At 35.2% G+C, this 17,851-nt stretch overlaps 1 protein-coding gene across 8 annotated transcripts in view; it reads left to right on the forward strand.

Annotated features, from left to right (window-relative positions):
• The window catches only part of EMSY (EMSY transcriptional repressor, BRCA2 interacting), a 112,529-nt gene that overhangs the window by 55,982 nt on the left and 38,696 nt on the right, over positions 1-17,851 (forward strand). For 7 of the 8 annotated variants that reach the window (XM_074304118.1, XM_074304117.1, XM_074304120.1 and 4 more), the window contains 3 exons: positions 3,386-3,559; positions 4,781-4,979; positions 17,463-17,627. In XM_074304118.1, the coding sequence (XP_074160219.1) occupies positions 3,386-3,559; positions 4,781-4,979; positions 17,463-17,627 (538 nt within the window). The remainder of the gene's footprint in view (positions 1-3,385; positions 3,560-4,780; positions 4,980-17,462; positions 17,628-17,851) is intronic. The other variant, XM_074304125.1, reaches the window with a different exon arrangement.

Raw genomic sequence — 17,851 nt, forward strand, 5'->3', positions numbered from 1 at the left:
GTTGTTGTGAGGATCATATGAGATAATAATTGTGAAGTGCTTAGCAAAGCACCTGGCGTACAATAAGCTCTCTCTAAGTCTTAGTTCGGAGTATTATTCTTAGCTATCACACTTAGTACAATTTAGCCTGACACATGATAAGTGCTTTATAAATGCTTGTTTCCTTCCTTTCATTTTTTCATTGTAGCACTCCAGTGATAACTATCCATTATCTAGATATTCAGTGTGTTTTCCCTTTGGGTAGGGAACATTTAATCAGGATTTGTTCTATGTCTAATACTTTTTATAACTGGCATGCTGTATAGTATAGTGTACAATGTATTTTAATTATGAGAATATGAGAAAATTCTGCTTTATTTCTTTATATTATTTTTCCCCCCTCTGGTATTTTTATTTTTATTTTTTTATTAATTTTATAATTATAAAAAATTTTTTTGACAGTACATATGCATGAGTAATTTTTTAAAATAACATTATCCCTTGTATTTCTTTATATTAACTAGAGCCTGTTAATTGGGCAATGGATAATTTTGGACATGTCTCTTTGACACATTATATGACGTGATTTCTTTCAGTGTGGGGAAATAGAATGGATACAAAAAACCCAAGTTATCATTCCAGCTTTGCCATTTATTAGCTGTTTGAATGTGGGCAAACAGGTTAACCTCTTTTCAGTTCTAGCTTCTTCATCTCTTAAATAGGGATATTGAATATTTTTCTAGCCCAGCAGTGTTGTGGTGAGGATCAATAAGTCAGTGCATATAAAACTATTTTGAAAACTGTCAAGTATTATATGAACATAAGGTATTAATAGTCTTATTATAAATTCATCCTTCGATCAGTAAGCATTTATGAGCAGCTAAGTGATATAGCGGATAGTATACTATGCATGAAATCAGTCAAGTTCAAATCCTGCTTCAGACGCCTACTAAACTATGTGATCCTAGACAGGACAACAAACTTCTTTTAGACTCAGATTACACATCTTTAAAATGGGAATGATAATAGCATCTAATTCACAAGATTATTGTGCAAATCAAATGAGATTTTATATATAAAAATATATAATATACAGGATGCCTTGTATAGTACTTTAAGGCCTACAAAGAGATTTTTTTTTTTTTTATATATTAGTATGTGTACTACTGTGTATTGTGCTAATCACTAGGGATACAAATACACTAATGAAACTATTCCTGTCTTAAAGCTTATATTCTGTCATCCAAATAAAGGAAGCTATATCATAGGTTGAAGGAGTCTCTTCCTGCATAGGAAGATTCTCAAATCTCAAGAGAGTGAAGACATTTGGCCAACACTCCATTTTTAGGAAGTGCAGAGCTAGGCATTATACCCAGATCTCCTGACCCTAATCAGAGCTCTTTCCACTGCATTGCTATAAGGGTTAGGAAGAAAGAGCTCTGTAAACCTTAGCGCTCTACAGATGTGAGAAGTAGCTATTAATAATGTCCTTTCTAACAATATTCATTCAAATTCGAACAAATGGTTGAGTGCCTGTTTATGTGCAAAATGTATATCTTGGTGTTGAGATGCAAAGATATAAAGGTAAAGTTGAATTGCTTACCTTAAGTTGCTTACATTCTAGTACATCTCTAAGTACGTGAGATTATACATTTAAATTGCTGTCATTCAGAACAATCCAATAGTATATATAGTAACTATGCAGACAAGATGCAGGAAGTCTTTAGGAGGGAGTGAGCATTCATATCAAAAGAAGTGGGAAAATCTTCATTGCAAGTTAGTGCTCAAGCCAGCAGGGGTAATATTTTAACAGGTTGAAATGGAACTAAGACATTTGGTATAGAGAGTGAAAGATTTGAATTAGAAATGATGCAAAATTTTTTTTTTTTTTAATTTTTATTTTATTTTATAATTATAACATTTTTTGACAGTACATATGCATGGGTAATTTTTTACAACATTATCCCTTGCACTTACTTCTATTCAGATTTTTTCCCTTCCTCCCCCAAACCCCTCCCCCAGATGGCAAGCAGTCTTATATATGTTAAATATATTACAGTATAATTTAGATACAATATATGTGTGTAGAACCGAATTTTTTGTTGCACAGGAAGAATTGGATTCAGAAGGTAAAAATAACAGTTTACATTCATTTCCCATTGTTCCTTTTCTGGATGTAGCTGGTTCTTTCCATCATTAATCAATTGGAATTGGATTAGCTCTTCTCTATGTTGAAGAAATCCACTTCCATCAGCATACATCCTCGTACAGTATCATTGTTGAAGTGTATAATGATCTTCTGGTTCTGCTCGTTTCACTCAGCATCAGTTGATGTAAGTCTCTCCAAGCCTCTCTGTATTTCTCCTGTTGGTCATTTCTTATAGAACAATAATATTCCATAACATTCATATACCATAGTTTACCCAACCATTCTCCAATTGATGGACATCCATTCATCTTCCAGCTTCTAGCCACTATGAAAAGGGCTGCCACAAACATTTTGGCACATACAGGACCCTTTCCCTTCTCTAGTAGTTCCTTGGGGTATAAGCCCAGTAGTAGTATGGCTGGGTCAAAGGGTATGCACGAAATGATGCAAAATTTATAAAAGTATGTAAAGAACATTGTCATTCCTACTGTTTTAGAAAAGACAATTGATAACTGGAGTACATCCAGAGAAAAGTGACTAAGGTCATCAAGATACTCAAGGCCACAACTTGGGAGGATCAGTTGAAGGAACTGGGAATATTTGATTTAGCAAAGAAACAACTTAAGGGGGACATGGTAGCTGTCTTCAAGTATTTGAAGGACTGTTCTGTGGAAGAATTGGAGTTGCCCCAATTGCCTCTACAGTACAGAACTGGGAGTATTAGGTGGGAGTTACAGAGAGGAAGACTGACTCGATATGAGGAATTATGTCCTAATAGTGTTGTCCAAAAGTAGAGCAGGTTTACCTCACCAGAGGTCTTCAGGCAGAGGTTGGAACATCACTTGTTGGAGATGCTATGAAAGGGGTTGTGCAAATTGAGGGGTTAGCAAGAGATGCTAGTTACCTTCTGAGCTCTGTTCTAGCAGTGCTCTGATTTTGTGAACATCTCAAATTCAATTCAACTCATTAAACATTTTTTGAGCACCTAGTATGTGCAAAATCCTATGCTAAGCCTAGATATACAAAGATATATGTGATCCAGACCCTGTTCCTGAGGATTTATCATCAGTAAAACTGGATATTGTATAGCACATGGCAAGGAACTGTGTGAAGTGAAAGCTGAACAGGTAGGTTGGGACTAGATTATGGAAAAACTTTGTCATTGTAAAACACTGTGCTGTGCTTCATAATATTTTTGTCTTTTCCCTTCTCCTGTAAAGGTTCAAATCTAATATGCAAACTTCGACTTTGCTTTAGGGGGAAAAGACCATTCAGGCAGTGCCAGCAGGAGCAAAACCAGCTATCATCACTGCTACCAGACCCATCACAAAAATGATTGTGACTCAGCCAAAAGGAATAGGCTCTACAGTTCAGCCAGCAGCTAAAATCATCCCAACAAAAATTGTTTATGGGCAGCAAGGCAAAACACAGGTATGTAGGTCAAATACTATAATTTCATTTTTATAATTTTTCTCTCTTGGGGTCAGAGATATCCAAGAATTCAAAAGTTTCTACCATATCCAACATTCCAACATTTGCGTCACAGTGAAAAGAGCTCTGGATTTGTCATCAGAATATGGCAGTTCTTATTCTTGGTCTGCTGCTTTGTGTCATTGAGCCATTTACTTTTCTGTGCCCTTGTTTCTCACCTGTAAAGTGAAGAGATTGAACTAAATGATCTCCAAGATCCTTTCCAGTTCTAAATCTTCTATCCAAGTAAATTACTAAGTTGTGGTTGGGTCCACTAAAATTTATATGTGATTTTTTTTTTTTTCCCCTTAAAGATAGTATGTCTCAGCCTTTTAGATTGGTTCCCATAGCTTTAGATATTTGTGTTTTCAGGAATGTGCTGTTGAGTAGAAAAGGGGAATCTCATCCCATTGGAACCAACTTTGATGGTGGTTGGACATATAAAAGGTTGTTATGAGGATACAGATCTTCAGCCCCTCCAAAATAAATTTTAGCATCTTAATTTTGGTTTCTAGGATATCCTTGCTTCCTCAAAAGAACCATGATTTTGTCTATGTGATTATGACTTCAATAGATGCTAATCATATCTCCCCAGTCTTCCTAGATAGTCATCTTTGCTTGCTGTGAACAGATGTATGCATTGTCAATTCACCCACCAGTGGTTCTCCTTTCTTCCCAGAACTAGGCCAATCCTTACCTCACAAACACACTATCCATTGCTTGGCCAGTCATTGAAGCAAATCCCTTCAGAACATTAGAGGATGGTGCTTTTTTTTCTTTAAAAAAAGGCATATTAATGAAAACAAATTTTGCCAAATGTCTAAATATGATTTCAAGATGCCTGGAAAGTTTCAAAGGCAAAATGAAAAGAATGGTATCAAAATTGGATCAAGAGAAGCATAGAAGTGACATTTACATGGCATTCTACAATTCCTGGAGCATATTATTAGGAATCTTGATTACTTATATGAGATGTGTTATTTGTTATTTGTTTTCTGTCTTTGAAATACAGAATAAGTTACATTCCCCTAATTTTGTATGAATTATGCACAAAACCCATTTGGTACTTTAATTTTTATTTAAAAAAAAAAAATCAAGGCTAGCTCAGACTTCTTAAATATATGCTTAGCTCTTTAAAGAACTCCAAAATTGCAACTGGACACATTTTTATCTTTTTTATAGGTTCTTATCAAACCCAAACCGGTGACATTTCAAGCCACAGTTGTTAGTGAACAAACAAGACAGCTTGTAACAGAAACCCTCCAGCAAGCCTCCAGGGTTGCTGAGGCTGGGGCTGCCTCTGTTCAGGAGGTGAAGGAAGAACCACAGAACTATACAGACAGTAGCTCCTCTTCCACCGAATCCTCCCAAAGCTCCCAAGGTAAGAGCTGTTTCACTTCCAGGTTCTCTTTTTTTTCATTAGTCTTAGTGAACTTCAGCTTTCTCAGCTCTGAAGTGGGATTACTGCTTTTTCCCTTCCCACCTTAAAAGCTTATGAAGACCAAAATGAAGTACTATTATGCATGCTAATGAAAACTGCTTGCATAGATTTTTAAGCTGTTAGATGATAAATAAAATTGGCTTTTACTACTCAAAATAAATGCATTCAGTATCAAAGCTGGGAAAAAACAAAAACAAAAACAAAAAACATAGAAAACATGTAATCCATCTTCCTCCTTATAGAGATGAGCCTCCCTTCAGAGAAAGGAGGTGACCAAGAGCATTGCCAGGAGCCTGGGTCTCAGCCAGGAGCCAGTCTTGTCCTTTTACTGAATCTCATTTTCTTCCCTGCTTCAATAAAGATAGAAAACTTGATGAGATCTGTCCCTTAGAGCTGTTTGGAGAAAAAGCCTTTGAGTCTTTAATGACTGACCAGATGAGCTGCTGTTTGTGTGAGCTTTCAGGTTCCTTGTATGAGCTGGGACTAGAACCTGGCTCTTTGCTTTCCTTGCCTGGATCTTTCCAATGAATGTAGTCTTTCGGAGAGATGAGAACAGGTTTATTTTTTGTCTTTCTCTCTGTAATGTGCATGGTATATGATAAGCCCTTCACATGTAGTCAACTAACTGAATTGAGTTGAATTCATAGATTGATAGAGCTAGGAGGTAATTTATTGAGTCCAACCTCTTCATTTTACAGATGGGAAACTGAGACTCAGAGATTTACTCAAGGTAATATTACTATTTAGTGGCAGAGACAGGATTAGAACCCAGGTTTCCTGTCTCCTAGTCCTGGCCTCTTGTCTCACAGTCTAAATTGGTCTTAGCCTTTATCTTACTGTTATCTTGTCATGGTTTTTAATCTAAGTATTTAAAATTGTTTCTTAGAAGCTTGGGGTTTTCTTAGAGGGCATGGGGACCTCAGTCTATTCAACATGTTTGAATGTTTGATAAGAGGCAAGATCACTGAATGTTAAGAGTTGGAAAGGAGCCTCAAGAGATCATCTAGTCCACCCCTTATTACAAATGAACAAACTACAGCCCAGAGAAGGGGACAGACTGGCTCAAGGTCACAGAGCTAGACATGATCCCATGTGAATGGATAATGAGTTTAATGAAACTTCTCTCCTTTCCTGGACAATACTTACCAAGGAATTTTGAAATTTTAGACATATTTTGACAGGTTTTTTCTTATCTATTTAGAGACATAATTCCCAAATGATTAGCATTAAATCTATTTTCCTGTCTGTTTGAGAGGAGAATTGATGCTATTTGAAGCCATTATTCTGGGACCTGAGAAAGGATAAGTCTGACCGTGGATGAGGAGTGAAAGAGGCAGACGTTTGAGCAAGTTACATAGAAATATACATCTTGAAAAGTCAGAAGTCTGTACTGACTCCAACTTGCTTCTTGAATCAAATTAAATTCCTAATCATAATCTTAAAACCTTTTAGCAGCCTCTCACTCCTTATGTAAGTCTGCCAGTTACCAAAATCCTCCTGGCTCCATTGTGCCCATGTTTAGATCTTCTGGTTCAGCAATGCAATGTAATAGAAAAAGGATTCTAAGCTTAGAATCTGGCAATTAAATTTGAATCTTAGCTCTGCCACTTGCCTTGGGCAATCAGTTCCACTCTCTTGGTATTCCAGATCAGAAGTGTCAAACATATGGCCTTCAATACTCTTGATCATGTCCCAAATCAGATTAAAATATAATTGAAACAATATTTAACAAAATACAATCAAATATAGATAATATTCCTTGTGAAAACTTAAGTATGCAGCCTTCAGGGATCTTTATGTAATTGGCCGTAATTTCTATTTAAGTTTGACACCGCTGGATTAGATGATCTCTAAAATCCCTTCTAGCTTTGCATTAGATAATCCTAATGGTTTAGTGGGAAGTGCACTAGCAGTGGAGTCAGAAAAACTGGAATTGAATCTTTGTCCTAACACTTTCTATTTCAATGGGCAAGTTGCACCATTCCTCATCTGTAAAATAGAAGAAAATCCTTCCACTGCCTACTTTTATGTTGTGAGAAATGTACTTTGCAAACCTTAAATCACTCTAGAAAATGGAAAAAAAATTTGGGGGCGAGATAATCTGCTTTACTCATTCCTGTTTCTCTTAGAGACATCACTTTAAATCTTGTTGTGTCTTGTCACTTCTTCTCTTTTCCCAACCATACGGATCCCTTTCTTTAAACCATTTCTGAGTAATTTCTGGAATATGAAGTCTTCAAACATTTTCTTTTCCTGGCTCCACTATAACTTTATCATCTATTCACAACTACAATTGATTATATGCTTATTTTATGTGATGTGATAGAATATTGATAATCCAGCAAATATCTTCTGTATTTTGTCATATGCTGGTATTTAGAAATACATAATAACTTCTTCCCACCTTTCCAGCTTTTTATACAATATGGTGATAATGAACTCCTTGATGTTTCTTCTGATCCTTTGCATTCTTATTGATTGTTCCCCAGGCCTAGAATTTTGTTCCTCCTCATCTCTGCCTTCTGGCTTTCCTGGCTTCCTTCAAATCCCAACTAAAATCCCATCTTTTGTAAGAAGTCTCTCTCTATTGATTATCTTCAACTTATACTCTAGATATCTTGTCTTACAAAGTTGTATGTATGTTCTCTTCCCCATTAGATTGTGAAATCTTAGAGATAAGGGACTATTTTTTCTTTTCTTTATATCCCCAGCCCTTTGTACAGTACCTGAAACATAGTAGGCATTTAATAAGTTCTTGTTAGTTTGACTAGCAAGCAAACTGTTTTCCTATATTACTTATATCTTGTATTTAATTTTTAAATTAGATAATAGTAATAAAATTTTAGAATTGAAAGGGACCTTAGAGGTAAGTTAATCGAAACCACACCTGGAGTATGACTATCCCGTTGGCTTTACCAGCAAGTAGATATCTTAAAGATCTCTAGTTAGACAGAACTCACTATAGTATCTTTGGTAAGAAACCAATCTACCTTTGTAATAAAAGCTTTTCTTCTGAAGATAAAATAAATTTTAAGTTTCCCACGTGGGAATTAAAAGGAGAATTGAAAATTCCTGCATCTACATACTATATCATCTTGGCCTTTATACTCAAAATCAGTGATTTTCAAATACAAATTTTTCATTTACAGGTAACTCTTCTACACTTTGGAAAAATATCTCTCATTTTTTTTTTTGCATTTATAGTATTTCAAAATTCTGAGTTAATTGATTTTTCTTTTTTTTTTTTTTTTAATTTATTTATTATATTTGCCATTAGCTTGCTATGTGATCTTAGGCACTTGTGTTAGCTTTCTTTTGGCTTCATTTTCTCCATCTGTAAATTGAATGTGTTATACTATGATCTCTGAAGCGTCTTCTATCCCTGACATTGTGATTCCTTAATAGATTACTTCTTTGAAATGGTTTGTTTTTCCCACAGTTTTCATTTGATCATAAACTATCTAGAACATAACTGATGTCTCCCACTTCTGAAATCATCTTTGCCTAATTTTTCACTATGTAGAAGAGTACATAAGCATTCTGAATAATAGGAGTAGATATATTCTGACAAATAGGACCAGGGTCTTTTGACTTGTAATCCTATGTCCATTCTACTGTTTTTTCTTTGGAGCAGAGAGGATAGGGTAAGAAGGAGATTATATTTTTGATTTGAGAAAGGGATGCAACATGATACTATGGGAAGGACACTAGATCTGAAGTTAAGGAACCAAGGTTTAAATCTTGGCTCTGCTACTTAACATTTGTGTATCCTGAGCAAATAATTTTCTTTCCATGGATCTCAGTTTCCTCTTTTGTCAAATGAAAAGGATTGGGTCAGGTGGATCTCTAAAGTTCAACTTTAAATCATATGATTCTATGATGGCTGGCAGTTTTATAGAGAACAAATTAAATATTGTACTAATAGAATCACATCGGTCAGGAATTATATTCACCAAGTAGTTGAGTTTCCATTAGAAGTGATTTTCTTATTTTGCAAGTTTTCTAGACTCCAGGATTTTCCCTTTTATAAAGATCTCAACATTATTCCTAGAGCATAAGAACTTGACTTAAGCCTAGCTGTCCCTTGATTTCCCTTACACATTCTGGAATTTCAGTAATTGCTCTTGTGGCCCAAAAGAGAAGAATTTAAAGTTTATTCCTTGATTATTTCTTAGGGTTTCATAATGGCACCTGACTGTTAAAAGAATAACCAAATGAAGGATTAGGAGTTAGAGCCAAGATGGCAGAATAAAGTCAGGAAGCTGCTGAAGCTCTCCCAGTTTCCCTTGGAAAACACAGGAAGCCCAGGCTCTAAATAGAGTCTGGAATGACAAAACCTACAAAGAGCCAGAATGAAACAATTTTCCAGCTCAAGATAGGATGGAAGGACTTCAAGAAAGGTCAATCTCACTGGGATGAAAGGGGTGTGCAGATACCTCAGATATTGTCTAGGAAAGCCAGTAGGAGGGTCTTAATCACAATGAATCAGCAACTGAGATCCTTGGTCCTGACTGTAAAACAGCAGCCTCCAGTTCCAGTGCAGAAGACAAATTGCAAGCCTGGAAAACCAGGAAACAACCGGCAGGATTAAGTGAAGCTACCCCCAGTATTGTGAGCAAGATGCCAAACATAAGGGGCCCCTATGCTCAAAGCCAAGGTTCAAAGCAGCACAAGAAGGTTGAAACAGTGTCCCTTGAGCCCTGGAGCAGAACTTGACTTTAAAAGTTGTAAAATAGGAAAAAAAAAAAAACAATAAAGAAAGAAAATGAGCAAGAAATAGAAAAGCATTCTTAACCATAAAAAGCTACTATGGTAAGAGGGAAGATCAAAATACCACCTCAGAAGAGGATGAAATACTTACATGTGAAACCTCAAAGTGGGAATATTAATTGGTCTTAACCCCAAAGAGCCTTCTTGGAAGAGCTTATCAAAGATTTTAAGAATCAGAGAGATTTTTAAAAATGGGAAAAGAAATGAAAGGTATGTAAGAAAATGTCAACAGCTTGGAAAGGGGAAAAAATTTTTCATTAAAAAATACAATTGATCAAATGCAAAAAAAAAAAAAAAATCCATTGAAGAAAACACCACCTTTAAAAGTAGAATTAATCAAATAGAAAAAGAGATACAAACGTTAACTGAAGAAAATCATACATTGAAAACTAGAACTGGACTAATGGAAGCTAATGATTCTAGGAGGCATCAAGAGTCAAACAAACTGAAAGGAATGAAAAATGAAAGAAAATGTAAAACATCTCATTGGAAAAACAGCTGACCTAGAAAAATAGATCTAGGATAGACAACTTAAAAATTATTGGACTATCTGAAGGCTACGACCAAAAAAAAAAAAAAAAATGGATAGCATTCTACAAGAAATTATCAAGAAAAACTGCCCTGATATATTATTAGGACCAGAGGGCACAATTCTCATTTAAAGAATCCATCGATCACCTCTGAAAAGAGATCCCACAAGGAAAATTGTAAGAGATATTGCTGTAAAACTCCAGTATTATCATCTCATAATACTTCACACTGCCAGAAAAACAAACAAAGGAAAAAAAAAATCCACAGCAATTCAAGTATTAAGAAGCTGCAGTCAAGATTACCCAGCTCTTGCTAGCTTCTACATTAAGGAATCTGAGGGTCTGGGAATACTATATTCTAGAAGGCAAAGAACCCGGGATTACAATTAAAAATCTACTACTCAGTGAGATTGAACATTATCTTTCAGGGAGATAAGTCTTCAATGAAGTAGGGGACTTTCAAAAAAGATGCAAAATGAGGCTGAAGACTCCCTTGTTCTGTATGAAGCTACATTTGGTTTTCCTTCTCTGGCTATTGTATTAACATTTAGCTTGGTCTTTTAGTTGATCCCAGTGCTCTTATGTGGCATGGACATGGACATCCATCAGGTTCTGAGATATAAGCACAGAATACTAGAGTTGGAGTCATTGGAGTTTGAATCTTGATTCTGGTACTGACTTTATGACTCTGCCAAAGTAATTTCATCTCTTTGAACCTTATTATGCTCATTTGTAGAATGGGGATAGTTAGAGTTCATTTACCAACTTCACATGGTATTTTGGCAAAAACACTCTAGAAGTATAAGTTACTATTATTATTATTTGTTTTTATTGAACATTTATTGATTAGAGAAAGTATCTCATATTTTCCATTCAAGAAAAGATTTTATATTGCAAAACATAGATCTGAAATGACTTGTGGGCACTCACATTAGTATCTTGCTGTCAGTATTCCAGTTTTTGGTGCTGAGATAGTCTTAATATTCTCAAAATAAGTGAATTTTAATAATGAGAGATTAACCTTGAGCTAGGTAGGAATACATGAGAAGATGACAGAGACCCAGGCTTCATTACTTCCAAAAATGACCTTGACTTGGGCCCTCAGTTTCCTCATTCATAAAAATGAAGGAATTAAAGAGATGATCTCTAAGGTCCTTTCTATCTCTAGAATCTCCTTCCTTTTTGAAATACTGGTAAGGAAAAAAATATATGTGTAGCTCCCTAAATTATAGGGCATTTTCTCATGCAGAAAATCCCGAGTCTACCTTTGGTCAAGAGGATAAAGAAAGAAAAGGAGATAAGACTAAAAGAAGGTACTTTGGTGATATTCAGTTTGATCTGGTGTCTGAGAGTCTTCAAAGGTGTGGACTTAGGCATTTTGGGGCATTTAGGGATCCTTCTGGATCTAGGATCAATTATCTGGCAGCAATAGGGAAAGAAAAATTCAGAAACTGGAAATTGTGAATCATTTAGGAAAATCATGGTCAGCATAGAATTCAAGGGGTGCTAGAGACAAAGGTTTGGTGTGTTGAAATTGTCAGCATCAAGGTAGCAAGCAATGGGTCCTGACAAGGAAGACTGATTAGTGTCAAGAGCCAAAGTAAGAGTCAGTGACTCTGGGAAGACAGGTCAAAGGAAGATCCAATAATTGTGGATAAATAAACAACATAAAGGAGTTCTGTATTGGATTACTTGCTGTCTAAGAGGAGAGGGGAGGGAGGGAGAAAATTTTGCAACACAGGTTTTTGCAAGAGTGAGTGTTGAAAACTGTCTTTGCATGTATGTTAAAAATAAAAAGCTATTATTAAAATTTTTAAAATAATAATAATAAAAAGAAGAAAGGTGTTAAGCATAATTAAACTAGGACCATGTCCAAAGTGGTTTCCCTTGAGACTCCCAATAGGAAACAGCTATATTACCAGAGGTAGCTAGGAATACAATCCAGGTTGTGCTTTCTACTCAGGGGACTCTTTCAAGTAGCCATCAGCTTTAATTGGTGCCAAGCTTACCTACACATTTAGGAGATGCATAAAAATCTGACTAATAGACTAGGCAGGAGATGCTGATTGGGCTTTGCCATAAGTGATTACCCGAAAGAAAAAAAAAATGAAAATATGATTCTCTCCAGGTGAGCTTTATGACTCTTTATTGTTTCCTGGCAATTTGATTCAGTGGACATTTATTAAGTGCCTATTATGTACAAAGTTCCATATTAGACCCTGGGAAGAACTTGAATAAAATTAAATAAGCTGCCTTTCTACTCCAATGAAACTTATAATTGAATAATGCCAGAAATATTTTAATTTCTCGCTTTCCTAAATTATAAAACCACCTATTGTACTGAGCATTGGGAGAGAGGATCATAGAATCCTAGAATTGGATGGAACTTCCAACTGATCTAATTATACTCCAACTTGAAACATGAGTCCTATCTATGGTACTGTTGATAAGCAGTATTTCAGTGGTTATTTGAAAACTTCTTGTGATTGGAAAATCATCTTTGAAGCAGCCCCTTTTGTTTTTGGATAGCTTTTAGTTCTTAAGAAGTATCAAGCTGAAATATATTTCTGTATAACTTCTCCTCTTCTCCATTTTCTCCCACTTTTGCCTTCCACTGCTAAGCAGAACAAGCCTGATTCCTCTTCGTCATGACAACTCTTAAAATGGTTGAAAGCAGTTATTCTGTCTAATCTCAGTGTGCTCTTTTTTAAACACCATCCATAGTCCCTTCTGACAGTTTCAAATCCCTTTACCATTCTCATTGACAAGATATGATATAACAAGAGAAAAGTAATGACTTTTAACATATGACTCTTGAATTATAGTATTCTCTGTGTAAACTATGTGATTCAACATATGGCATTGTATAATCTTTTAAAAAATGTTGTTTGATGTAGACATTTCCTATGCTTTTCCTCTCCCACAGTTTCACTAATAGTTTAGTTCTCCTTCCATTTCTTTCTGTTTGGATATTTATAACACCTTCTACAATTAGATCATAATATCACTCTTTGCCAATCAGTATTGCTTTGTATTGCCATTAAATACTTGGTACAATAGTCAGAACATTCCATAGGTTAGAGATTTTAGACTACATGAAAAGAATTAGCCATAATGTAGTAAAAAGGGTCCAAGATTTAAAATAAAAGGATGTGGGTTTGAATATTGACTCAATATTATTGATATTCTTGGGCAAGTCACTTTAAGCTCAGGGTTTAATTTTCCATTTGTAAAATTCAAGAATCCATTTCTTGAATCAGTTAATCTCTGAGTTAAATTCTAAATATAAATCCTATGATCCCTGTATTATTGGTTCTCTCTTTGGAATTTTATATGTTCAATTTATTTAGAAGAATTGATATGAATTACATTTTGCACATGAAATTCAGAACCATTAGCATTGCTTGTAAATTTCAAATCTCCTATATTATCACATTATTTCAAAATTGCAAATAAAGGGAAGTTTTGCATCTTCAGAGGAGAATATGTAATATTTGAGTGTTATGGAAAAAATACCTTTTTTAAATAGATAACTATTTAAACTATCAAACTATCAAAATTATAATTACATTTTCCAGACCTTATTATGTGTTGATTTTGTTTAATTTTTCAGTATCTTTTTACCTTTTCTTTGCCTCATTTGGGAGCTTTGTGGCTTTCAGAAGTAAACGATACTTAGAAGATTGAAAAATTTGCCATTGTTTTCTTTTCTTTTCTTTTCTTTCTTTCTTTCTTTCTTTTTTTTAAATACCCCATCCCATGACTTGATTCTAAAGCCAGATCCTGTGGGATAGAGCTAATTTATCTGTCTCTTCTCTGCTTATCTGAATCCTGTGATTCCTTCAAGGTCCTTATAAGGCCTACCTCTCTGAAGCATTCAATTCGTCCCTCTTAGGTCTTGATGGTATAATTAGTTTCCCAGGGATCCCGCTTCCTTCTTGGAACCAATCATAGATCCTTACTTCAGGTCTTAGTGTTTTCTCTTTTACTAATTTCTGAATCTTCCCAGATTTCTCAGCAACTGAGGCCTCAAATCTTCTGACCCCTGAGATTTAGCTCCCTGAGTTCAGAGAATTGCTGTATCAGATTCTTAATTTCCTGTTCTTTCATCTTTTCTTATTTTCATCATAACCAGATGCCCAACTCTGAAGTCTTTTCTCTCTTTTCTAACTTCTGTAATTTCTACACAATATAGACAATGAGTATATTTCTAGAGTTCATTTCAAAGAAAAAAAATATGTTAGCTCAGAATATTTCAGAAGGGGTGTGTGTGTGTGTGTGTGTGTGTGTGTGTGTGTGAGAGAGAGAGAGAGAGAGAGAGAGAGAGAGAGAGAGAGAGAGAGAGAGAGAGAGAGAGAGAGAGAGAGAGAGAGAGAGAGAGAGGGAGAGAGAGGGAGGGAGGGAGAGAGGGAGGGAGGGAGGGAGGGAGGGAGGGAGGGAGACAAGAGCGAGAGAGCTTCTAAGCTATATTATCTTTAGTAACAGCTCTCTGGGTTGAACCCAGTTCATTTTGCTTTTGAGGTTTAGAACTTCTGGCTTCATCACAGCTACCTATGAGAATGGCATTTTCTACTTCAGAATAATACTTCTTTGCCGATCTGGGATTTACCCACTTATGTGTGCTGAATAGAATATCATTGATCCATTCTGCTCTTTGCTATTTCTTTTTTATTTCTTTCCACTGCTCTCCAAACTTTAAGTACCCTGATCTACCTCTTTGCTCAGGCTATCCTGTTCCTGAAAAATCTTCCTTCCCTTTGCTTATTGGATTCCTACTCATTCTTTCAAACTCAACTAAATGCTACCTTTTTTTTTTTTTTTTTAAACATGAAGCCTTCCTTGGCTCCTTTGGATCTTTCTTCCTAGGATTTCACATGGTAATTTGTTTGCAACTTCAAGTATCTACTATGTGATATTCAGTGTTCTAATTATGTGTGTGTCTTATTTCTTGTTTGACCATGAACTTTATGAAAGGCAAGGACTGTTTTATTAAAACTTTTTAATTCCTCCAGGGGCGAATAATTTTGCATACAGGAACAAGTACTATAACAAACATTTATATAGAGCATTTTAAGATTTTCAAAACTCTTTACACATTATCAATTATTCTATCCCCAAATCCTGGGGGGGTAGAATAGGTGCAATTATTATCTCTATTTTCCAGATGAGGAAACGAAGCCTAAGAGACATTAAGTAACTTGCCCGGAGCCACACAGCTAATAAGTGTTAGAATCAGGTTTGAACTCAGGTCTTCCTGACTCCAAGTCCAGCACTGTAGCAACTACATGACTGACACCTTGCTGCCTCAGTTAGTGGTTGAATGAATGCCTGGAATTTCTCTCTCTTCATCTCTGCTTCCTGTCTTCTGTGGTTTGCTTAGAATCCTAACTAAAAGCACATCTTTTATGAGAAATTTTTCCTGCACCCCTTTTAATGCTAGATCTTTCTTTCTGTTGATATCTCCAGTTTAATCTGTAGATAGCTTTTTCGTACATTGTCGATTGCATATTGTTGCCCTCATCAGAGTCAGAGCTTCTTGAGAGCAGGGATTGTCTTTTTCCTTTCCTTGTGTCCCTAGCACTTGAAACGGTTCCTAGAATGTAGGTACTCAATAAATGTTCCTGAATGATTACCCCTTGATGTCTTGTATTTTTAGGTATCCTTATCTGTGCATGTTTTATCTTCTCTACTGTACTGTAAGTTCCCAAACTTTTTTGGTTTCTGTCACCCTTTAGTGGTGTCTTAGTAATTTTTTACAGCATCCCTAGACCAAAAGAAATGCCTAACCATTTTGTTTATTAAATACTTGAAGCCAAACAGCTTAATAAATTTTTGTGTCCTAATATAAGCTCTTTGAAAAATAATGCACCCAAAGTGAAAGAAAAATGGCATTTTCCTTTCATTCTTAAAGCAGAATTTCTCCTGAGATATGGGTTTCTCTTGAACAGTGCTGATATTCTCAGATTTTGAAATCATATTGGACATTGTCACCTTTATTTCCTATTCCTTATTGGTTTTCCTGTAGTGCTAGCTTTTTAACCGCAACAGCTTAGTAAAAATCCAATTTCACAAAGATGATGTAGCAAGCAAGAAAGTTTGAGAAGTTATTGACATAGCCAAAAGTACAGGTAAACAAAAACATATCTCATATACTCAAAAACATCATTTAAAAGAACAAACTATGATTTAATGTTAAAATGATGAACTTTTTCCATCTAATTGTTCACATAATATCTGACAGATATTGAAAACTTTGCAGTGCCCTTGTGTGGTGGCCTTTGGGGCACAAGGCTACACAGTCGAGAAGGAATTGCATTCTCAAGAAGCAGGAGATATATATCTCTCATAAATCACATAATTTAAATCTTAAAGAAATCTTTAATGATCATTTAGTCCTTTATTTTAGAGATATCTTGAGGACCAGAGAGGTAACTTACTAATTAATAATCTTGTAACTAATTAGTGGTAGACCCCCAGTCCAGTGTTTTTCCTACTATCCTAAAAGAAACATTTAATTAAGAACTATTGATTAATTTCTATATCTATTATTCAATAGATATTTTAAGTATTTTTATGAGTTTACAATTTCACTTTTCTTTTACTTCATTCTCAACTCTTGTCCATATGCTTACTGCCAGATAACTTTCATTGTTAAGTCCTCTATAGAACGTCCTGCAATCTGCTTCATTCCTTCTCCTGGTTCTTTTATTATTTTCAGGATGCCATTTTCTCACTTAGGCCAATTGTTGTTTTATCATTACACGATCAGCCCTCTTTATTTGGCTACACATATCCTTAATAACATTTTTCATTGTTTCTCATGTACAAGTCATTTTCAGAAATAGAAAGAGATTTTGGTAATATAAAAATAATTTATTATCCACACATATGTCTTTATGTATATATGAGCAGGCACATCCATGTGAACACTCACATGAAGTTAGTGAGCCCTAAATTAGCTTTATAATTTTGATTATTTTTTTCTGTGTTATTTGTACCTAACATCAAGGTAAAACAAACAAAAAAAAAGTTAAAAAAAAAAAAAACAACCCAGTAATTTTATACAAAAATCTTTGTTTATGAAGATTTTTTTGTTTTGTTTTTATAACTTAATATAAAACAGATTCCCAGCCTGTAGTTCATGTAATTGCTTCCCGGCGTCAGGATTGGTCAGAACATGAGATTGCAATGGAGACTAGCCCTACTATAATTTATCAGGATGTATCCAGTGAATCACAGTCAGCTACTTCAACAATCAAAGCTCTCTTAGAACTCCAGCAAACAACAGGTATGAATCCACATGCTATCTCGAATGAAGCACATCGTCTCTTCATGGGTTTTCGTCATATTTTCATTGTTGCATCTTGGGCATATTTCATTCCTTTGTACTCATCTGTCATCATTGATCCAACCTGTTTGTCTCTGACACATGCAGGTTCTCTAAAGGAACAAAGAACAAAATTGTTGACAGAGGAAAGAAAAAAATGAAAGTCTTCTCTTCCCTTCTTGCTC

This window comes from Sminthopsis crassicaudata, chromosome 3, assembly GCF_048593235.1.
Source record: "Sminthopsis crassicaudata isolate SCR6 chromosome 3, ASM4859323v1, whole genome shotgun sequence".
NCBI lineage: Eukaryota > Metazoa > Chordata > Mammalia > Dasyuromorphia > Dasyuridae > Sminthopsis > Sminthopsis crassicaudata.